The sequence below is a fragment of the Schistocerca serialis genome, chromosome 4 (genome assembly GCF_023864345.2).
Source record: "Schistocerca serialis cubense isolate TAMUIC-IGC-003099 chromosome 4, iqSchSeri2.2, whole genome shotgun sequence".
Classification (NCBI taxonomy): Eukaryota; Metazoa; Arthropoda; class Insecta; order Orthoptera; family Acrididae; genus Schistocerca; species Schistocerca serialis.
This window is the reverse complement of record NC_064641.1, coordinates 452,245,755-452,270,717: the sequence shown is the minus strand read 5'-3', so window position 1 is coordinate 452,270,717 and position 24,963 is coordinate 452,245,755. Positions and strand designations below refer to the sequence as shown.

The 24,963-nt window shown below is 39.0% G+C and overlaps 1 protein-coding gene across 4 annotated transcripts in view; it reads right to left on the bottom strand.

Annotated features, from left to right (window-relative positions):
* LOC126475094 (fatty acid hydroxylase domain-containing protein 2) overlaps window positions 1–24,963 on the bottom strand; it is a 183,623-nt gene that overhangs the window by 69,883 nt on the left and 88,777 nt on the right. For all 4 annotated transcript variants that reach the window (XM_050102670.1, XM_050102668.1, XM_050102669.1 and 1 more), the window contains exons 3-4: window positions 10,329–10,432; window positions 4,904–5,049 (exon numbers count right to left, since the gene is read on the bottom strand). In XM_050102670.1, coding sequence (XP_049958627.1) covers window positions 4,904–5,049; window positions 10,329–10,432 — 250 coding nt within the window. The remainder of the gene's footprint in view (window positions 1–4,903; window positions 5,050–10,328; window positions 10,433–24,963) is intronic.

Here is a 24,963-nt window from a genome sequence, read left to right as displayed (position 1 = left end):
TTCACAACCAGTCCAAATTCTGTGAGCTTTTTGACAACTTCATAAAATATACGATCAAATGGATGGTTCCTACTGCTCCTTTAGAAAAATAATACAGTAATGGCTGTTTAAAATTGGAAAATATGCCATTAATCATTATGATTAACACAGTATTGGCAACCTTAGATGTACATATGTAACCAACACCCTCAAACCCAATGACATGAACAGCACAGCTATCGCATATCAAATTTTCCACTAGTGATATCTTATCCACTGAAAAATTAACAATTTTATCGGTTTCTGAAAAGTGCTGCACTTTCTGCTTTGAAAGATAGGATATGCTACTGTTTACCCGTATTTTATTTGTATATTTTCAACATACCTCTATAAGATGTATACTGATGGAAGGCTAAAACAGTGTAGGAAAAACTGTTTGTCTGAGTAATGTAGTACAATAAGTTTAATGCAAATAACTTTTTTTCATCTTTCCCCCTAGCTCCATGTTTTCTGTACAATGGCATACTGATTTAGCTTAACAATAAAACAATTATTTAACATAAGCTTGTCTTTTTCACAATGTTTTTGTTTGTTTATTCTTACAATGGGCACTTTCCTCATCGTGTAATAACTCTGTATGGAGTCTAACGATGTGCACGTTTTTGCGCTTAACACAGTTTTCCAACACATGAATGATTCTGCTTAACCTAATGATTTCATCTTCAAACAACTTCTGCATTGAAGATTCTGCCATTTATGGCTGTTTCTGGCTCTCATGCAGGAACAACTGTGGAATCTGTTTCTTCTGAGTCAGGAGACAGTTTTATTGTTTTGGATGTTTCATTTTCACACCTATATGGCAACTTTCTCTTATGGACACTGTGGTGGCTTATTTAACACTCCAAATAGCGTAGAAATTAGAATGAAATTTTCACTCTGTAGCAGAGTGTGCACTGATTTGAAGCTTCCTGGTAGATTAAAACTATGTGCTGGACCGAGACTTGAACTCGGGACCTTTGCTTTTTATGGGCAAGTGCTCTCTAAACTTCGCAGTAGAGTTTCTGTGAAGTTTATAAGATAGGAGACAAGGTACTGGTGGAAGTAAAGCTAAGAGGACGGGTCGTGAGTCATGCTTGGGTAGCTCAGTTGGTAGAGAACTTGCCCGTGAAAGGCACAGGACCCGAGTTCGAGTCACGGTCCACTACACAGTTTTAGTCTGCAACGAAGTTTCAATGTAGGAACTGCATCTCACAACTTTTTATTTTCTGCATTTATGAACTTATTCGGCTCTAAGCATAACAAACAGAGCGTCAAATTAGGTCATGTCTTCTACTATTTATTAGCCATTTCTTGCTCCTAATCATCAGTAAACTAATGCAATACACAAGAGAACTGTAACTAAAAGAGCCTTTTAATGTGATGTTTCAGACCTCTCAGTGTCCTTCAGAAACTGAAAGATTGGCAAATGTGGTGTCTTTCGTCTGTTATTGCTACAATTTATTGAACTACATATGCTCCCTTTTGTAAATACCATGATAAAATTCAGTATATAGTTTATTGTTTACATTCACCGAATATCACAATCAGCTGTGTAGCTTATCTGCTGCTTGGGGTGCTGTTGTCACAGTATTTAACAAAAAACAGCAGGACTGTTGTGATTGTGTGTGCTAGACTGTAGTGTAAAGGTTAAATTTACAGTTACACTATTTGAAACTGCTACACACAAATTCTCAGGATTTATAAAAACGTACACTATTCATTTAAAATTATACACTACTGGCCATTAAAATTGCTACACCAAGAAGATATGCAGATGATAAATAGGTATTCATTGGACAAATATATTATACTAGAACTGACATGTGATTACATTTTCACACTCTGGCTGTAATAACGGCCTTGATACGCCTGGGCATTGAGTCAAACAGAGCTTGGATGGCGTGTACAGGTTCAGTTGCCCATGCAGCTTCAACATGATACCACAGTTCATGAAGAGTAGTGACTGGCGTATTGTGACGAGCCATTTGCTCGGCCACCATTGGCCAGATGTTTTCAATTGGAGAGAGATCTGGAGAATGTGCTGGCCAGGGCAGCAGTCGAACATTTTCTGTATCCAGAAAGGCCCGTACAGGACTTGCAACATGCGGTCCTGCATTATCCTGCTCAAATGAAGGGTTTTGCAGGGATCGAATGAAGGGTAGAGCCACAGGGCGTAACTCTGAAATGTAACGTCCACTGTTCAAAGTGCCTTCAATGTGAACAAGAGGTGACCGAGACGTGTAACCAATGACTCCCCATACCATCACGCAGGGTGATACGCCAGTATGGCGATGTTGAATACACGCTTCCAATGTGCGTTCACTGTGATGTCGCCAAACATGGATACGACCATCATGATGCTGTAAACAGAGCCTTAATTCATTCTAAAAAATGACATTTTGCCATTCGTGCACCCAGGTTCATCGTTGAGTACACCATCACAGGCACTCCTGGCTCTGTGATGCAGCATCAAGGATAACTGCAGCCATGATCTCTGAGCTGATAGTCCATGCTGCTGCTAACGTCGTCGAACTGTTTGTGCAGATGGTTGTCGTCTTGCAAACGTCCCCATCTGTTGACTCAGGGATCGAGACGTGGCTGCACGATCCGTTACAGCCATGCGGATAAGATGCCTGTCGTCTCAACTGTTGGTGATACGAGGCCGTTGGGATCCAGTACGGCGTTCCGTATTACTCTCCTGAACCCACCGATTCCATATTCTGCTAACAGTCATTGGATCTCGACCAACGCAAGCAATCATGTCGTGATACGATAAACCTCAATCGTGATAGGGTACAATCCGGCCTTTATCAAAGTTGGAAATGTGATGGTACACATTTCTCCTCCTTACACGAGGCATCACAACAACATTTCACCAGGCAATACCGGTCAACTGCTGTTTGTGTATGAGAAATCAGTTGGAAACTTTCCTCATGTCAGCACGTTGTAGGTGTCGCCACTGGAGCCAACCTTGTGTGAATGCTCTGAAAAGCTAATCATTTGCATATCACAGCACCTTCTTCCTGTTGGTTAAATTTCGCGTCTGTAGCACGTCATCTTCGTGGTGTAGCAATTTTAATAGCCAGTAGTGTATGATAAGGTAGTTTATGCGGTACTATTCATAATGCCACCATTATAGAATGCTTTTTGTTTCAGTCAAAATTCAATTATCTCTCTGGTTCTTCTTCTTCTCTTTCACTTATTTCTTTTTCAGCTGCCTCATGCCCCATGAGACTGAGAAAAGATTTTTCAATATACAGAAAGTTTATTTACAATTTGATTAATCAAGGCTGGAGAGTATTAAATGTGTTTCCATTTCTATAAGAAACGACACATCATCTTTTTTTCTGTTAGAACAATGATCTGTCTGCTTGTGTCTGTATGTGTGGATGGATATGTGCGTGTGTGCGAGTGTATACCTGTCCTTTTTTCCCCCTAAGGTAAGTCTTTCCGCTCCCGGGATTGGAATGACTCTTTACCCTCTCCCTTAAAATAAGTGAGGTTAATAAGTGAGGTGATGGCTTCTGCAGACTATACCAACGAGGTTATTTTCGATGGCATAAATTCTCAACAATGTTGTTGTCCTGCATTTATGATGAGTGATTTACTGTACTGTGGGCTATCTAGCCATGACTGCAATAATATGATACTCAAAGGCAAACCCTACCATCAATATCATGTTGTTCATTGCTGTTCATTCCGATAGTGTCCGTTTTCTTCAAACGAACTGGGAACTCATAGCACATGCTTGGGTTTGTGGGATATGAAGAGATCATTGCTCGCACAACTTGGGAGATGGAGTGTCCTAGCATCTGGCAGCCATGACCTGGCTGCAGTCAAATGTGCTGCTACCTGACATCTTCCCCTTCCCGAGCATGCCAGCAAGCAGCACATGGGCTCCAAATACCCCTGTTACGACAAGCTGAACTACTACTATCTTTAATTCGATGAGTGATTAATGTACATAAATTGGTTTATGTCTTCCTTGGAAAATTGTCTGAGAACTATTGCGCAGTTAGATCAACATCCTTGTTTCCTGTAACACAAAGTTCTCAGTTACAGGGAACTGGGCAGTACTGACCAGTTCCTAACTTGGAAATCCCATATCAGCCAAGTCTGGTTGAGTTCCCTGAAATGCCTATAGGTCGGGACAGGCAGGGAGCACAAGCGCTTAATCATATGTAACTAGCACTACTTTCAAAAAAAAAAAAAAATAAAAAATAAAATTTAAAAAAAAAAAATAATAATAAAGGAGAGGTGTGTGAGAAAAATAAGATGTAGAGAACAGAGGGAATATATGAGAATGAAGCTGAAGGATGAGAGGAAAACAGTAGCAACAGAAATTACAACAAGGTAACTTCAGATGGGTGGTTGGAGCCAGCTGTATGTTTGAAAATATTTTCCATGATAATGAATACAAATCACTGATACTGCTAAACAGGGATAACAAGACCACAATTCAGTAGCTGAACTGGATACTCAAATGCCAGCTGTTAATCTGCAAAGTACCTTAATCAACAGAGAAGCCCATACTGTCAGAATGATCAGCTTCTCTCTTTTTTTCAATTTCTCCTCACAATCAACATTTTCTGCATAGATAGTGGTCTTCATTTTTACTGTTTATCATTCATTATCTCATTTCACATTCTGCATTCTACTTCTGCATCCTACACCTCCCCTGCACCTTGTCTCTCTCCTTCTAGTTGTCCCCTCAGGCATAATTTTCTTGCAGTAGACTTTCTCTGTCTTTTCTTTATGCTTTCTTCACATAATTTTTTCAATGGCCGCTTTAATTTCAGAATCAGTACCACTCAGTTTCTAAACCTTAACATATACAAGTCTTCCCACAAAAGTTCAACTTTCATTTAATTATGTAGATACTCACTTTCATTAAACGTTTTGTGTCCACTGGCTCATTTGTCCCAGGTTGAATCTTATACCTGCGGATGACAGATGGTTTGTTGGTAATATCTAATATTGTGTATATTCCCCCAAATGTCCAGTAGACAACAATTGTTAGTGCTGTTGTACCTGTCAAAACATAGTGAAAATATGGGGAATGTAGTGGCTTTGACAGAAAGAAATATATAATGACATAAAAAGAAATCACATGATATGTTACAAAATATGTTAATAAAATATTTTTTGTAAAAATTCCTTGACATTTATAACAGTAATCCATAAACAATCATCATCAACACTGCAACAACAACAAACTGGTATATTTTAAGAAAAACAAACATTTGCAATTAATATGGTTTAAACTTTGGAGTCTTTTCTCTCGGTATTCTAACTCTGTCACAAAGAATTCTGTACATGTGACTTGTCATTCTATTTATACATTTATTCACTTCAGGCAAACATTCTGTGTGTGTTAAAACTTCTGATTCTCCTCTTCAATCTTTATTCTGATTCATACGTAAGTGACATAAAATACTCTTATATCATATATTTCAATGTGAGTACATAAACTACTAATTCACAAAATGATCTAAGTTTGTGTTCAATTAAGGAAAAGTAAAGGTAACCATTTATCATTTACCTGAGGCACTGAACCACTGAAAGGCACATAAGAAAGACTGAAAATTTGGTGAGCCTTCAGACAATGTCTTCTTTCATAGCTGATTTACACAAAAAACACATAGAAATATATAGCTACATTGTACTAACCAATCAAACTGTTTTAGCTCAGTAATTGAGCTGCAGTGCCAGAACAATGTAGTTATCTGGGAAAATGTAGCCCCCCCCCCTCTCTCTCTCTCTCTCTCTCTCTCTCTCTCTCTCTCTGTCTGTGGTGTGTGTGTGTGTGTGTGTGTGTGTGTGTGTGTGTGTGTGCACACGCATGCGTGTGCGCGTGCATGCATAAGTTTTCTTCATTTGGAAGGATGGCACTGAAATTTCAGCAAAATGTCCAATCTTGTTTACATGTCCAACAACCACTCAGTGCCTTAACTATGAAGTGAGTTATAACTTTTACTCTTTCCAGTATTTATATTTCACTCAGCACTTTCCAATATCATATCCAGGATTATGTTCCATACGTCCAACAAAAACTGGCCTAGAATAAAACTGTAACAAAACAGATACCTTTATTTGGCTAATTATGAAATATAATACATGTCCTTCGAACTTCTTGTTTGAATATAAAACACATTATGACCTATTTTTGAGGGATGGGGGAGAATTGATATCCCTGATAAATGTCACAATAAATCAAATATTGGAAACCCTGTGCCAAATACAGGGTGTTACAAAAAGGTACAGCCAAACTTTCAGGAAACATTCCTCACACACAAAGAAAGAAAATATATTATGTGGACATGTGTCCGGAAACGCTTACTTTCCGTGTTAGAGCTCATTACTGCTCTTCAAATCACATTAATCATGGAATGGAAACACACAGCAACAAGCCGTACCAGCGTGACTTCAAACACTTTGTTACAAGAAATGTTCAAAATTTCCTCCGTTAGCGAGGATATATGCATCCACCCTCCGTCGCATGGAATCCCTGATGCGCTGATGCAGCCCTGGAGAAGGCGTATTGTATCACAGCCGTCCACAATACGAGCACGAAGAGTCTCTACATTTGGTACCGGGGTTGCGTAGACAAGAGCTTTCAAATGCCCCCATAAATGAAAGTCAAGAGGGTTGAGGTCAGGAGAGCGTGGAGGCCATGGAATTGGTCCGCCTCTACCAATGCATTGGTCACCGAATCTGTTGTTGAGAAGCGTACGAACACTTCGACTGAAATGTGCAGGAGCTCCATCGTGCATGAACCACATGTTGTGTCGTACTTGTAAAGGCACATGTTCTAGCATCACAGGTAGAGTATCCCGTATGAAATCATGATAACGTGCTCCATTGAGCGTACGTACTGACGAAACTAAAATGAGCTCTAACATGGAAATTAAGCATTTCCGGACACATGTCCACATAACATCTTTTCTTTCTTTGTGTGTGAGGAATGTTTCCTGAAAATTTGGCCGTACCTTTTTGTAACACCCTGTATATGTACTGTATATTTGTAGAGAGGTACACCAACTAATTGACATAGTCAGTTAAGGAGACATGTCATCAGTAACAGTTCACTATTAATTTGTCTTGAGTGCAATATAAAACACCATTTAGATAATTGATTTTAGTCATTGAAGAGTCACCTTCAGATCTATGAAAAGTAACATCCGTGAATATGTTGTATCTACTCATTCGTGAACAGAGCATTTATAGTTTCTCATTTTATTTCATCCCATATAATTTTCCTCATTATATACATTTTAATAAACTGATTTTTATGTACCCTGGGGCCTGCAGTCAGTTTTACTTTTGCGGGTTTAACAACTCCTGTGGGTAAATGTCTTTCCTCCTCCACCTACAGAGGGCATCTGTATTTCCATTTTTCCCTTCTACTGAGCAATTTTTCTTTGCCTTTTTTCATACTGTCTAATAAACCAATAATGACATGTAATAAATGCCTTTGTGTGACTTCTCAGTCAATTTTTTAGGAGATTGTTATACTAGAATTTTTAAAATGCTACCCTTCGTCATTTGGATTTTTCTGTAACTTTTAACTGGAAATTTTAACTGCACTTTCCTCTCATGTACTTACATTGTAGCTGTACATCTCTGCACATCCACTATCTGTTGAGTTAAGATACTCGTGTAGGTGGTGCACAGGAACCGACTATCATGCTGGTAGGGCACAATTTTTTGTTAGCAATGCACCCTTATTAGTTATGTTTCCCTTTCTGATAACCATTCCCCTTTCCTTCACAGATATGAAGATCGTTGTTTTGCAACCGAAATCAGTTATGAAATAGCTCCTTTGTATTGCAGTCATAACACACAAATCTAATGTGGACCACCAATAAACAGCTGAAGTTGCTGAAAGAACAAGGTGCATAATACACAAATGCAGTAGAAATACGAAAATAACAATGGAGAACATCATACATAGACCACATAAGTTAATTCTCAAATAATCATATAGAAAATGAGTGTGGTTCAACAAAAAATGTCAAGATGTTGTCAGCTACAGATGACAAAACATATAAGGTTACAATGCATTCATGAATAATGAACATCAATTTAGGTCAAATATAGTGAAGGAAAAATAGTCAGAATCACAAAAGAAAATGATGAGGAAACAGTCAAAAGAATGGTATAAGCAGCTCAGATTTTCTTGGTAAGAGAAGTAAATTATTCCATAAAAAAAGACAAGATCTTCACCCAAGGGCAATGAGGTCTTATATTATTTACATTTCACCAAGGAGTTTCCATCACCATATGAATAAATGATTGAGTCAGATGGCAAAGTGGCTAGTACCCAGCCAACCAGATTTAGGTTTCCCATTATTTTCCTGAATTGTTTAAGGCAAATGCTGGGATGATCTGCTTGAATGGACACAGCTAGTTTCCTTCTTAATCCTTCCCAAACATGAGCTTGTGCTCCATTCCTAATGACCTCATTGTGGACGGGACATTAAACTCCAAACTTCTTTCCTTTTTCAACAAATGAGGTTTTGAAGAAATATTTCCCTGAACTCCTAAGGTCCTAGTCAGTTACTGGAATATAAAAACAGAATGAAAACAACTTGAAGATTGAGGTCAGAATGGACGTAGGAGACCTGAACATGGGTACAAGTACAGAATGGAATGGAATCCTTGCTAAACTTCTTAAAGCTGAAAAAAGGCTAAAACACTTTAACACCTAAAAGAAAGGTCCTGTGAAAAGTCAATAGCAGTGGCTACTGAAAGAAGACCAAGGCCTTTGAAAAGGAACAAATACAGATAGTATGATGAAATACTGTAGAATGAAACAAGAGTCATCATTTGAAAAGGAAGGAAGGAAGGGAGGGAGGGAGGGAGGGAGAGAAGGAGGAAGGGCAACTGTCAAAGACAGCTACAATCTCATACCCATCAGACAAGAAATTACTTGCAAGCTATAGATGGTCAGCAGATCTTGAGTAATTGAGTATCAGGAGGAACCTATGAACTGATAACAGAAGACTGAGAGATCCACAAATAGGACATAGCAAAATTAAAGGGTCCCAACAAAGGTAATAAATGTATTAATGTCCCATTCTAAATAAAAGATAAAAAAAATGCAGTAAGAAACTTTTGATATAATTTCCTGGAGACAATTTTCATGTATCTTGAGGCAAAATGAATGTGTGTAAAGAGTCAATGCGCATTACCAAGGGGTAATTTACCACATGAGACAAAGTACACCCACTAAAATTGTAGAACATTGCCAGTTGCCATGGAGGAAGACAAGTAGAGCATGTGGTGAGGGCCACAGACAGAACACACTAGCTAGACTGCAATGTACTGACTGTCTCACTCTGTGCACAAAGCTATATGCATTCACATTCTAATTTGCACACCACAGTCATTAACACAGCGTTTAGTCATTTAGTGGTACAATCTTACTATTCTAAACTAACAATAATATGTACCGAATCACAATTTGTTTCCAGTTTTGCAGTCATTTATTAAGGTAATTCCAACTAATAGCGTATTAACAGTGTATTTGGAACTCTTAATTATTCTTGAGCGAGGGAGGATATACTAAGTTAGTAATAAAAGAACACTAACAGCTTAAACACTGAAGACTGAAAAGTTGATGTTAGTACAGGTGGTAGGTTTGACAGGAGTCTCATGGAGAGGCAGGGGTAGAGAGAGAAACGAAGAGAGAGTGTAATGCATCACCAGTGGTGCTCTAGTTTTTTTATATTATATTTCATTGCTTCCCATTAATAGTGCTTTACTGAGAGAGGGGTAAAATGCCACCTAGACTTAAATATGCACGATCTGATCTTAGGTGATCCTTTCAGTATTTCATTCACCATGTGAGAACTGGTGTAACCTTACAAACATTATAAACTTAATAATTTTTTACAACTATTGTGGAACTACAGTGATTGTGCTTACAGTTTTAGTTAAAGAAGTTCAAATTGAAATAACTTATTTACTTTTGATTCTGGTAACCTATTTCAGCCCATAGGACCATCTTCAGGCAAGAGAGATTGGATGAGATAAGGAGTCAATTCACAGAGCCACTTGGTAGTACTACTGGAACCTGTCGCAACTGCTCAATTGTGTAGTACTGGTACATACTACTGAGTGGCTCCATGAACTAGTTCCCTATATCATCTGGAGCTTCTGGCCTGAAGGAGATCTCATAAACCAAAACCAGTTACTGGAATCAAACATAAAAATATTGTTGCAATTTAAACTACTTTTTTGTTAAAATGGTGAATTATACTTGCAAAGATTTTTTTATATGATATTTTGCTTGCTAAGTAACATACCATACACCCAAAATGTTGCTGGGTTCTCGCCTGTTACATCTAGTAGACGATCCCAAAGTGATTGCCAGAAATCACCAGATGCTCCCCAGAACCTCTGCAGATGCCTTTTTCACCATCATGAGAAAGACACAAATAATTCTAAATCACAACAGTAAAAGTTAATTACAATAAAAACAACTATGACAATCTGTCAATATATAAAATGTATAACACTTCACAGTACAAATAACAGGATGGTACTCGCCATCTATAGGAGATGCTGAGTCGCAGACAGGCACAACAAAAAGACTCTCATAATTAAAGCTTTCGGCCAGTAAGGCCTTCGTCAACAATACCCCCCCCCCCCCCCACACACACACACACAAACAAACAGACAAACGCAACTCTCACACACGACAGCAGTCTCAGGCAACTGAAACCACACTGTGTGTGTGTGTGTGTGTGTGTGTGTGTGTGTGTGTGTGTGTGTGTGTTTGTGTGGTCTATTGTTGATGAAGGCCTTAATGGCTACTTCAGATTGATGGTGAGCTTAAACAACCAGGTGTTCCAATGCATATAAGATTTCCTAAATAATAAATGTGCTTGAGAAATTGTTTTTATATTTTCTGAGAATTCAGAGCCATACATATCAGTCTGTAAGGGAGTTTATGGCACAGCAGAAACAAGTGTAACACAGATACCTAAGAATATTAAATTTCTGGTGATAAAATGTTAAACATTTACAACAAAGTTCCACAGTTTGAAGTGATCCTAACAAGCACTAGAGATCACATAATACTAGGTACATAGATGGTTAAAACCCAAAATTGATAGCAGTGAGATTTTTTTAAGGGAATCTAACACAAAGCAACAGGCTACTGGGACATGGAGGAGATGTATTTATCACAATAGACAAGAAACTCAAACCCACCGAGTTAAAAATTGAAGCTGCGCCTGAGACTGTATGGGCAAGACCTGTGCCATAGGTGCACATGATCTTACAACTGGATCCTTATATTGACCACCAAGACAATCCCCCTCCCCCAGAGGATACAAGAAAAAACTTTGAGGACAACCTTAGCTCATAAGCATGTATGTTATCCAATCATACTGTGACCACTGGAGGACAGTTTACCGTTTAGTAAGCACTGTGCAGGACATGACAGTTTGCAAAACAATACTAAATGCTTTCTCTGAAAACACTTAGAACTAATTGTTCAAAAGCCCAATGATATCAGAATAACAAGTAGACTTGATCTCTATGAGGATGTCCACAATCAAACTGGGATCAGTGACCAGGAGACAGTTGTAACAACAATCATTATCAATGTTCACACTGTAACTAAAACAAGAAGAATGATTTACATGTTCAGTAAACTGGATAAAGAGGCAGCAATGTCATATCTCAAAGAAGAACTTGAAACCTTTAGCTCTGGGGATGAGCATGCAGAATAACTGTGGCTCAGGTTTAGAAGAGTAGTTGACCACGCACTGGAAGGATATGTGAAAAGCTTTGGGAATGAGCACGCAGAGTAACAGCAGCTCAAGTTTAGAAGAGTAGTTAACCATGCACTGGACAGATATGTACATACTAGAGCAGTTCTTGATGTAAGGGACCCTCCATAGTATAAAGTCTATGTAAAGAAACTTCTGTAGGAACCATGAGTACAGCACAATAAGTGTAAAACAAAGGATACAACTGTAGATAGACATGCTAAATGAAAAATGTTTGGCTGTAAGATAGGTATTGTACAAAATCTTTAATGATTTCTGTAGTAGAATCTTATTGAGCGACCTCTCTCAAAGACCAAAGAAATACTTGTCAAATATAAAGTTTGTCAATGGCATTAAAGCTAGTGTTCAGACACTCATGGACAACATAGGGACTGAAATTTAGGGTAGAGAAGCAAAAGTAAAAGTGCAGAACTCCATTTACAAATGTTCCTTTACATGCAAGCTAAGTATACGTCCACAGTTTAATTCTTGCACCACTGCAAATCTGAGTTTTGAATCAGCTATCTGACCTTGATGGTTAACTCCTCACTCTGCATGACAGTATACCTCTCAAGAATGTTGTTGTGAAATTCCTCTTCAAGATGATGAAGAAACGGAAAAATTATAGGACAATATATCTCTCTACTGCTTTTTCAGGCATACTAGAAAGATTCATGTATACAATAATTTTCGATTATCTAGATAGATTTATTATTCCCAGCAGTCTGGTTTCCAAAAGGGTCTGTCAACTGAACAAGCAATTTATGCTTTTGTAAATAAAGTTGTGGAGTCTCTAAATGACAAAATGGTGACAACAGGATTATTTTGTGATTCATCAAAAGTCTTTGACACTGTGAACCAACAAATACTACTACTGAAAGCAAACCTTTTAGGAGTAAGTGGTGTATGAAATAGGTTGCTACTATCATACCTCAAAGATAGGAAGCAGAAAGTGGTATTAGACAGTACAGACAATTTTTGTGGTAGTCTGGCTTCAATAGAATGCAGAAGCACCAAATATAGAGTGCCACAAGGACCCCTTCTTAGTCTTTTACTGTTCCTTATAGTTATAAATGACTTACCACAATGTAAAGAGCTACAGTGAAATTTTACTATTTTTGCAGATGACACCTACATCACAATTGACAGTAATGTGTGCAAAAATCTTCATGGATATATCAGCAATATTCACATCGATTTAGTAAAATGGTTTAGTGTCAATGGGCTCTTAATAAACTTTAATAAAAACTAACTATATTCAGTTCATTACAGCTGCCAAAACTGAGGTAAAGCTAACTGCTAAGTTTTCCACACAGGCTGTAGAAGGAATTGAAGCAAAGTTCTTTAGTGTTATGACTGACTGCACAGGTAATAGTTCTCATCATATAATAAACCTTCGTAAGAGACTCAGCTCATCGATTTTTGCCTTACAAATTATATCTGAGAGTGAGAACTTAAACATTCTCTAATAACATACACAATTATATTTTGGAGAAATCAATCACTAGCAAAGAAAATATTCTTGGACCAAAACATGTTTTAAGAATAATGAGTAGAGTAAGACTGTAGATGCAGTTATAGAAACTTTTTCTAGAAACTAAAAATTCTCACTAATAATTTCTAATTTATATTTTCATTTGTGTGTTTCATTAATAAAAAATGCCAAGCTGTAGAAAAGAAATAGCGAATATCATGAACACAATAGAAGGAGGCAACATAATTTCCAGCGATTGTAAACATCTGATGATGGTGCAGAAGGGCGTACAATACACTGGCACAAAAGTTCACAACGTTCTCCCTTCAGATATTAAATGTGAGTTTGTTAACAAGTCCAAATTTAGGCAGCCTCTGAGTCAATTTCTTTTGGATGGGTCATTTTACAGTTAGTCACAGTGAAAAAACCTCCTAGAACTATAAAATTTGTGTGTCATGTAATATAATGTGAGACTGAACAATTGTGAAGATAATAGTTTCCTTTTTATTTTTCACTCGGAATGACTGCTAACTGGTGTGATCTTCTGTCAGCTTACCACTAATCTAGTATTACTTATGTCTTTTTGTAACATTTGTTGGTTTGTTTAGAAGGATCACAAACAAAATAAAGTAAATACAAATATTAGTGTCAGTGGTGTTGAGAAATAACTAAAATCAATAAAACTTAACAAGGCTGCAGGCCCTGATGGGATCCCTGTCAGATTTTATACACAATTTGTAGCTGAGGAAGTTCCACTTTAACTATAATATACCACAGATCCTTTCAACAAAAGATTGTGCCCAATGACGGGAAAAAAGGGCAGATCACACCTGTCTACAAGAAAACAGAAGTGATCTACAAAATTATCATCCACTCTCATTGACATCCATCTGTTGTAGAAACATATTCTGAGCTCAAACACAGTGGGGTATCTCAAGCAGAATGACTAAATGCCAATGAGCATGGATTTCAAAAGATTTGGTCCTGTGAAACTCAATCCTTGTTTTTCTCACATGAAATCCTGAAGACCATGGATAAAGGGAGTCTGGTAGATACAGTCTGTTTCTTGAATTCAGAAATGCATATGGCTCAGTACAACACCTGCATTTATTAATGGAAGTATGATTTAATGGGGTACGAAGTAAATTTGTGGCTAGATTGAAGATTTCTTGGGAGGGAGGAAAGTCATTGACAAATGTTGATTGCGAAAAAAGCGCCTAGTGCTAAATGTTAACCCAGGTTTCAGAGTAGATAACTACACCTTCTTCAGAACAACAATAAAATGCACAAGTGCTTAAGAAGACCTTTGTCAGTGATTAAAAGAACACCATAGCTATACATTAAAAAAAGGAAAAACAAACAGTATATATGTACAAAGTCAAAAACACTACTTAATGGTGTACGCTCCACCTCACACCAGCCTATGTTCGATGGGCCATGACCTGCCATAAACTTTATGGCGGGTCATGGCCCATCGAATATAGGCCGATGTGAGGTGGAGCGTACACCATTAAGTTAAGTAGTGGTTTCGACTTTGTACATATATACTGTTTGTGTTTTCCTTTTCTTTTTCGTTTATAAATGTATAGCTATGGTGTTCTTTTAATCACTAACAAAGGTCTTCTAAGGCACTTGTGGGTTTTATTGTTGTTCTGAAGAAGGTGTAGTTATCTACACCGAAACCTGGGTTAACACTTAACACTAGGTGCTTTTTCCGCAATCGAAGCGGGTTTTTAGTTTTTTAATAAATGTAGAAATACTTTCAGGTGTGCCACAGAGAAGAGTGTTGGGAACATTGCTGTTCACATCGCATATTAGTTGACTATGCAGACAATGTTAATACTAACCTCAGACTTTTTGCAGATAATAAAGTAATATCTGCAAAAAAGCTGTACAATTATTCCGACAGATCTTGATGAGATTTTAAAGTGGTGTAATGACTAGCAGCAAGCTTTAAATGTTCTGAAATGTAATATTGTGCACTTCACAAAATGCAAAAGCATAGTGTCCTATGACCACAATAAATACTTTCATGTAACAATCTGTGGAGATATGAAATGGTAGAGAAGGTATAGACTGAGTTCATTGGTAGGAACTGGGAAAATATAGTCAGACTACACAGGAAATAACTTACAAAATACTTATACTTTGTGACCCATTCTAGGATACTGTTCAAGTGCGTGGGAACCACAACAAACAGGTCTAACAAGAGATACTGAACACATATAAAGAAGGTCTGCCTGACTCACAACAGAGCATCTCAGTAATGCTGAAGAACCTGAACTGGCAAACCCTTTAAGATAGGAACCAACAATTTCACAAAAGCCTAATTACGAAGTTTCAAGAACAAATATTAAGTGACAAATTCGGGAATATTCTAGTCTCCAAAATAACATACCAACAGTGGCTGCATTTTAGCTGTCATTCTTCCTACACTCCTATTGTGGAAAGGTAACACTATAACATGGTGTAACGGAAAGTTCCTGCCGCCACGCGTTTCACAGTTGTTTCCAGAGTATGTGTGCCGATGTAAATGTATAAGCCAAGTACTGAAGTACAGAACATTCTATACACTTACATATGATTGAAAGCAAGCGAGGGTAGCAGTACAAATTAGACAAAAAACAGGGATTTTCACAAGGATCAATACCAAATTAGGAAACAACAATCCTTCACATACTGATAGAGTACTTCTGCTCGTCTCACAACAGTTTGTGATGTGTCCTGTACAATTTTGCTACATCCTGCTCATTCTCTTTATGATTTTTCAATTTTTCTATGAGTTTCTGTTGATCTATACTTCATGTTTATTTTGTTTCCAAGATGTTTGGGTTCTCATCATTTGGAGTGTGGTTACATTTCCTCCCTCCATTCCTCAGTTGCTTCACAATTTTTTTTAGTTGTTTCTACTGCTCCTCTGCTCAAATTCACTTGCTAAAATTTAGTTAATCCGAAGCTTGCAGCATCTCGAAATTTTGGGTTTATTTGCCACTGTTTCTTTGTTCTACATTATACTGTGGCGCTTCCTAAACTATAAAATTTTGCAAGACCCACAGTCTGCCCTAGCAGACAACATACATGCTCCATATACCCATTTCATAATGGACACTTACCACCTGGATTGCCCCCCCCCCCCCCCCCCCAATCTGCCTGTAAGTGCTTCTGCCAGAATTTCTATCCATATGCAAGGCAAGCACCTTTCGGCATGCGCAAGTGATGAATGGTTGATGCAGCATCTGGGCAAATGCTCCTCCTTTTGTTGTGTACCAGTGTTACCATTTGTGAACCAATGCTTCCATTTATGAAACAGTGCTTTCAACAAGGACCTGAGGAATGCCACATGATGACAACTCAAGGCCAAATTGGGTGAGTCAGCCTTGAGCATTGCTTTGGGTAAATAGCTTGGAAATATCATGCTTTCTAAGCAGGGCCAGTTGCGACCTAGAGGGTTGTGGTTCACAAGTGGTTTTCCCTTTAATTTTCCCGAGGCATTTCGAAAAGCCACCTTCTGTTTCTGGAGGCTGTAAATTCCATGTGCAGTGACACATGTAAATGCCCCATACGTTGTACTGCTTTATGCCAGCACCGAGTGCCCATGTGGACTATCCCATTCAATTAGCACACAACTTTGCATCTTCCACTTCGCGCATGACAGTGCCTCACCACAGTGTCCCCCTTTACTTTTATTCACCATTATCCATGGGCTCTGCTAGATATGAACTTTTAATGTTTACATTGAGCTTTCAAACTTTTTGTGAACCTTAGTGAAGGCTCCCACAGATGTGAACTTTAAATGTGTGTCTGTTCCTGCACTACCTCTGATAAACTAAGAACCATCACTGTGCAAGTCGCACAACTGTGTACAGTCTACCTTAATAAATGGTTTGTGTCACCAAAACTTTGCCCCTTCGCTTTTTCATGTTGCTTCACTGGAACACGCGTTCCACATCGTTTCCCACCTTCTCCTTCTTTTCTCCTTAATTTTCCACGAGCGAGAGCTGTGATGTATGTTGTGCAATGAAATATTTTCAGTGTTACCACAGTGTGGTAACACTGGCAGCACAAAATATTTGATTGCACACTATACATCACAGCTATCTCCCCGGACTTAAGTCCTTGTGACTTTGATTCGATTCCGAAGATGAAGGAACCACTTCGTGGCATTCGCTTCAGAATTGTTCCAGCAATTCAACAGGCAGTAGACTGCTCCATTCGCACTATCTACAGAACAGGCTCTGCTAATGGTATACTACATCTTCCACATCACTGGCAACTGGTTCTACACAATGCTGGTGACCACTTTGAAGGACAGTAACAGGTGCAAACGTGTAACTCTTTTGTATTGGTTGTGAATAAATATTTGCCACTATTTAAGTTCCAACCCTCGTATTAACACTTTTGGTTACCCTTTACCATAAATGTTATTGATATCAAATGAAACAACAAGTTTACTTTTACCTGCCACTGTTTATTTATTACCACAACGTGTTTCAAAGGTTTAAACCTCTATCATACAATGGATTGATGTGGGTTAGTATCACATGTATTTACTATGTAAATACTACCCTGGAGTAATCTATGGCACTGTCTCCAGTGGTCACAGGCTGCCATGATACATCACATATACTATTACAGTTCATAAACACAGAGGGAAGAAAGATGATATTAGAGACTGGTTAGGTGCTAGCATCATCTCTGGAGCTAGGCAGACTCGCGTACATAGAACTCTCGCTAAGTTAAGTGATTAATATTGAAATAAGAGCTAATCTAGTTAATATTACATTTTTGACTAGTGTATATACTACTTCTCTAGGCTATCAATTGAAGGTTTCACTTTTCTGACCTTATTTAGATCGAAAAGGAAGTATTTCGTAAAATGCCAGTAGTCACTAGTTTTGTTTACGTTTTTTAGGTGTAAATTTCATGCTAGTGTAGATTTTCCTTTTTGACTAGAGTTCTTGCTTCAAAGTCAAATTAATTCGTGCCAATCATACAGAGTTCAGGTAGTTAAAACTTTCGGAAGCAAGTTTAAAAGTTTGTTTACATTAGTGTTTGTTTACGGATTAGTGGGCTATAGGTTACGAAACTACTGTGGTTTTGTGCCAACTTGTTCTCTGCTTTTGTGTTAAGTTTGTCTATCAAACCATGTGTGACCAATGTGGTGGCTGCCGTAGAATTTTGAAAGAGGGGGTGTTCTGTGTAGACTGTAAGTTATGGTTTCATTGGGGTGAATGTAGCGGCGAGGAAACGAGGGTAGAAAATTAGGATCTTCCATGGCAGTGTAGGTTATGTAGAAAGGAGAGAAAAATTTCTGAACAGCAGGAAAAAATTTGTGCCCTTAAGGCTGAATTAGAAAATGCGAACTTGGAATTATGTAGGTTAAGGGAGGAAAAAGAGACTGGGAACTGGGAATAGGTAGCACGCAAAGGGCGAAAAGGGGAAACAGTTGAAAAACTCCAGAAATTCAATTAGTAAATCAATTTGGCTTGCTATCTAAAGTGGAGGAAGGGCCTCATCCAGATGCAGTTGAAAGTAGGTTGAAGCATAATATTAGCTTAAAGAAAAAAAAAGACAGGTTGGGATCAAATAAGAATAAGAAATGAAGGATTCTGCTTATAGGCAGCAGTCATGGGAGGGATGTGGGCCAGCAGCTTCAGGAGAAATTAGGTGCAGGGTACCAGGTCACAAGTCTTGTGAAACCAAGTGCTAGCCTTAGCCAGGTGACAGAAAAGTTAAGTCAGCTATGCAGGGACTTTGAGAAAGAAGATCAGGTAATTATAGTTGGAGGAGCAGGAAACAGCCTGGCTATGAATCCAAGATACAGTATTAGGAGTGACCTGGATAAAATAGGAGCAGAAACTGAGCACACAAATGTGGGGTTTGTGGAGGTCGTTCAGTGCCATGGTCAGCCCTGGGTAAACACTGCTGTAAGGCATGTTAACACTGAGCTGAACAGGATGCTCCAGACACCGGCCAAATTTTACATAAGTGTTGTTCCAGTAAATGCTAGTGGTAGGTGGGGATACACTACACATGGCCTGCACCTGAATAGAAAGAGGAAAAGTAAGTTAGCTTCTCTATTAGCAGAAATTGTTAGGGGGTCCACAGTCACACAAAGGCTGATCCCTGTGGTTAATGGGTTCAGGCAGACAGGTTTTTTAGGTTAAAGCCAAAGTCCAGATAGATAACAATCAAGATAAATAGAATAAAAGAAACTTCACATAAAGTTAATTGGGGTAAAGCTAATGGCAGTATCAACATACTTCATCAAAATATAAGGGGAATAAAAAATAAAGTAGATGAGCTATCAGTGTGTTTAGATGATCTCAAAAATAAGAAAGAGATTGATATAATCCGTCTGTCTGAGCACCATGTAACTGTGGGAATGGATAGTTTCAGTATAAGTGGGTATAATTTAGCATCTTACACTTTTAGATATAGGATGGATAAAGGAGGAGTTGCCATTTTCATAAAACAAGGGTATAAATCCAAAACTGTAGAAGTAAGCAAATTTTGCATTGATCATCACTGAGGTTTGTGCATGTGAACTTCAGCTAGATAATGTAGTATTGATATTAGCAACCGTGTACAGGTCCCCATTAGGAGACTGGGAGCTGTTCATAAAAAAGTGACTCCCTATTATGCTGTCTGTTAGACAAAAAGAAGTCATTAATCTGTGGTGATGTCGATATAAATGTTCTAAGTAATTCTGATAGGAAAAGTGAACTAGAAGTGCTTTAACAACATATAACATGTATAGCTCAGGACAGTAGCATGCTAATAGATAATGTATTAGTACAGAAAGAGGATGTAAAACAAACACGTGCTTTCCCTGTGGTAAATGGATTGTCAGACCATGATGCACAACTGATTTACTTACAAAACCTAACAGGGTGTACAGTTCGGAAACCATTAAGTAAAAGTGTGAGGTCGCTCAACCCAGTATCTATACAGCACTTCAGAGAAAGCTTATTAAATGTTAATTGGGGAGATGTACATAATGAGCGAAATGCTAATGATAAGTGCAAAATATTTCCTGATAAATTTATATCCGTCTTTGAACATTGTTTCCCAAAGAAAATTACTAAGTATAACACCACACACTTTTCAAAGAAACCTTGGATTACTACAGGTATTAAAGTGTCTTCAGAAAGAAAAAGAAAACTGTACGAGACAGCAAGAACTAGTAAAGATCCAAAAGTAGTTTCACACCATAAAAGTTATTGTAACATACTGAGAAAAGTTGTAAGGAAATCAAGAAATATGTATGTTACAGAAGAAATTAACAACTCTGGCAATAAAATCAAATCAATATGGAAAGTTGTTAGAAGGGAGACAGGAAAAGTAACCACTGTGCTATGTAGCATTACTGTTAAAGAGAACGAGACCATCCTAACCAACAGTACACATGTAGCTCATGTATTTAACTATCATTTCTTAAGTGTAGGAGAAAAAATTGGTGAGAACAGTTCAAAAGAAGAAGCTAGGCAGTACATGGAAGAGTCTGTTTTGAAAAAATTTAGTCAGATTAAGTTTCACCTAATGACCTCTTGTGAAATAAGTAAAATTATTAAATCTCTAAAAAATAAATGTTCTGTTGGAGTAGATGACATCTCTAATAAGATATTAAAACAATGTGGAGCAATTACAGCTGATGTTCTGAGTCACATATGTAATGCATCACTAACTCAAGGTATTTTCCCAGACAGGTTAAAATATGCCATTGTCAGGCCTCTCTACCGAAAGGGGGACACCACAGGTGTCAATAATTATCTGCCAGTATCCTTGCTTACAGCATTCTCAAAAATCTTCGAGAAAGTAATGTACTCAACAGTGGTTAGCCATCTCAACAGTAATGGGATACTTAGTAAATCACAGTTTGGATTTCAAAAATGCTGTTCCACTGAGACAGCAATATACAATTTCACTGTCCACTTAATAGAGTCTTTAAATAGTAAAATGTCACCAATAGCAATTTTCTGTGACTTGTCCAAAGCATTTGATTGTGTGAACCATGACATTATGTTATAGAAATTACAAATCTATGGTATAAATGGAATAGCATATGAGTGGTTTAAGTCCTGCCCATAGAACAGGAAGCAAAACGTTTCCTTATATGGGTCAAGTGATTTAAATAAGTTTGCCACTTCATCTAACTGGGGTGAAATTACTTTAGGTATTCCACAGGGTTCAATCATGGGTCCCCCTCTGTTCTTGATATATGTGAACGACCTCCCTTCCTATTGAAACAGGAAGCTGAACTGACACTGTTTGCTGATGATACAAGCATAATTATTAATCCAGTAAAAGAAAGTCCAATTGAAAATGATAGAAATAAGGTCTTTGGAAAAGTCATTAATTGGTTCTTTGCAAATGCGCTTGCTCTAAACTTTGAAAAAACACAGTAAATCCAATTATCCGCTGCAAAAAGTACAGTTCCTTCAATAAATAAAACACATTAACAGAAGTCATTAGACAGGGTAGAGCATACTAAGTGTTTGGGTGTACGTGTAGATGAGAATCTTAATTGGAAAATTCATGTCTTGGATCTCCTAAAGCGACTAGGTTCAGCAACTTCTGCAATCATAATAATTGCCAATTTTGAGGACATAGAAATTAGGAAGCTAACATACTTCGCATACTTTCACTCTCCGATGTCATACGGAATAATATTTTGGGGTAACTCAACATTTAGACAAAAAGTATTCACTGCTCAAAAGAAAGTGGTTAGAATAATGTGTGGGGTTCATAGTTGCACATCTTGTAGGCAACTTTTTAAAAGATTGGGAATTCTCACAACAACCTCACAATACATCTACTCACTAATGAAATTTGTTCTCAACAACATGGACCAGTTTAAAAACAACAGTGACATTCATGATTATAACACCAGAAAAATAAAGACTTACACTATCCTTTGCTCAACCTACCTTTGGCACAGAATGGGGTAAAATATGCTGCTATAAAAATTTTCGACAAATTACAGATGAAATAAGGTGTCTGACAGACAGCAGTAATGGCTTCAAAAATAAATTGAAATCATATCTCCTTGACAACTCCTTTTATACCATAAATGAATTCTTAAATAGGAATAAATAAAACTATAAATATATGTGCATTTTATGCCATTTAAGGGAATGGGATAAAAAATAGAAATATTAATCTTTAACTCTGTATTGTAATATAACTAACTATAACACCTAATCCTTCACCTACACATCAACTCAGCCAACGAACACACCCGTCAACTCCTATCCTTAATAAAAGTCCTCAATCTTTCCTCTCACACATCCACACCGGCTGTTCAGAGCATCCTCCTACAGGCCAACCGCAAATTAGAACAGCATGCCACCCTCCACCTCAAAAAACTATCCAATCTCCTGGTTTCCCACCTCCGGAAAGGCAACTCACTCACCCTTCACAACCTTTCCAGTAAACCTCAACCTCCTCTCATTGCACACAAACCCAGTCTCTCCCATCTACTCAATCTCCCACTTCCAGCTCCACTCCCTCCAAAACCTCAAAATTCCAATCAACGCAATCTGGAACCACAACACCCTAATTCAGTAGTTAACCTTTCCTCCAAACCTCTCTCCCAATCCGAAACCTCGGTCCTATCCAAAGGACTCACCTTCAGCCCCACTCCCAGATTCAACCAAACAGCCCTCGTCAAAGATTTACTGTCCTACACTCGTACTCTCTGCTGGAAATATCACTTTTCCACGAAGAAAAATGATCCTAATCCTACTCCTAATGATCCAACTCCCCAAGACACTATCCAAATTGAACCCTGCCTGGAACAGTTCCGTCCTCCGTCACAGCGGGACCCACCTCCTCTTCCTCAAAATCACCCTCTCCAAACCTTCCAGGAATTTCTGACTTCCAGCCTTGCCTCTCAATCCCTCTTAAAAAACCTTAATTCTACTCCCAACATCACCACTGCTGAAGCCCAAGCTATCCGTGATCTGAAGGCTGACCGATCCATCGTCATTCTTCCGGCGGACAAGGGTTCCACGACAGTGGTACTTTATCGTCGGGAGTATGTGGCTGAGGGACTGCGTCAGCTTTCAGACAACACTACATACAAAGTTTACCAAGGTAATCCCATTCCTGATGTCCAGGCGGAGCTTCAAGGAATCCTCAGAACCTTAGGCCCCCTACAAAACCTTTCACCTGACTCCATCAACCTCCTGACCCCACCGACACCCCGCACCCCTACCTTCTACCTTCTTCCCAAAATTCATAAACCCAACCATCCCGGCCGCCCCATTGTAGCTGGTTACCAAGCCCCACAGAGCGTATCTCTGCCTACGTAGATCACCACCTTCAACCCATTACATGCAGTCTCCCATCCTTCATCAAAGACACCAACCACTTTCTCGAACGCCTGGAATCCTTACCCAATCTGTTACCCCCGGAAACCATCCTTGTAACCATTGATGCCACTTCCTTACACACAAATATTCCACACGTCCAGGGCCTCGCTGCGATGGAGCACTTCCTTTCATGCCGATCACCTGTCACCCTACCTAAAACCTCTTTCCTCATTACCTCAGCCAGCTTCATCCTGACCCACAACTTCTTCACTTTTGAAGGCCAGACATACCAACAATTAAAGGGAACAGCCATGGGTACCAGGATGGCCCCCTCGTACGCCAACCTATTCATGGGTCGCCTAGAGGAAGCCTTCTCGGTTACCCAGGCCTGCCAACCCAAAGTTTGGTACAGATTTATTGATGACATCTTCATGATCTGAACTCACAGTGAAGAAGAACTCCAGAATTTCCTCTCCAACCTCAACTCCTTTGGTTCCGTCAGATTCACCTGGTCCTACTCCAAATCCCACGCCACTTTCCTTGATGTTGACCTCCATCTGTCCAATGGCCAGCTTCACACGTCCGTCCACATCAAACCCACCAACAAGCAACAGTACCTGCATTATGACAGCTGCCACCCATTCCACATCAAACGGTCTCTTCCCTACAGCCTAGGTCTTCGTGGCAAACGAATCTGCTCCAGTCCGGAATCCCTGAACCATTACACAATCCCTGAACCATTACACCAACAACCTGACAACAGCTTTCGCATCCCGTAACTACCCTCCCGACCTGGTACAGAAGCAAATAACCAGAGCCACTTCCTCATCCCCTCGAACCCAGAACCTCCCACAGAAGAACCACAAAAGTGCCCCACTTGTGACAGGATACTTTCCGGGACTGGACCAGACTCTGAATGTGGCTCTCCAGCAGGGATACGACTTCCTCAAATCCTGCCCTGAAATGAGATCCATCCATCATGAAATCCTCCCCACTCCACCAAGAGTGTCTTTCCGCCATCCACCTAACCTTCGTAACCTGTTAGTTCATCCCTATGAAATCCCCAAACCACCTTCCCTACCCTCTGGCTCCTATCCTTGTAACCGCCCCCATGTAAAACCTGTCCCATGCACCCTCCCACCACCACCTATTCCAGTCCTGTAACCCGGAAGGTGTACACGATCAAAGGCAGAGCCACGTGTGAAAGCACCCAAGTGATTTACCAACTGACCTGCCTACATTGTGATGCATTCTATGTGGGAATGACCAGCAACAAACTGTCCATTCGCATGAATGGACACAGGCAGACAGTATTTGTTGGTAATGAGGATCACCCTGTGGCTAAACATGCCTTGGTGCACGGCCAGCACAT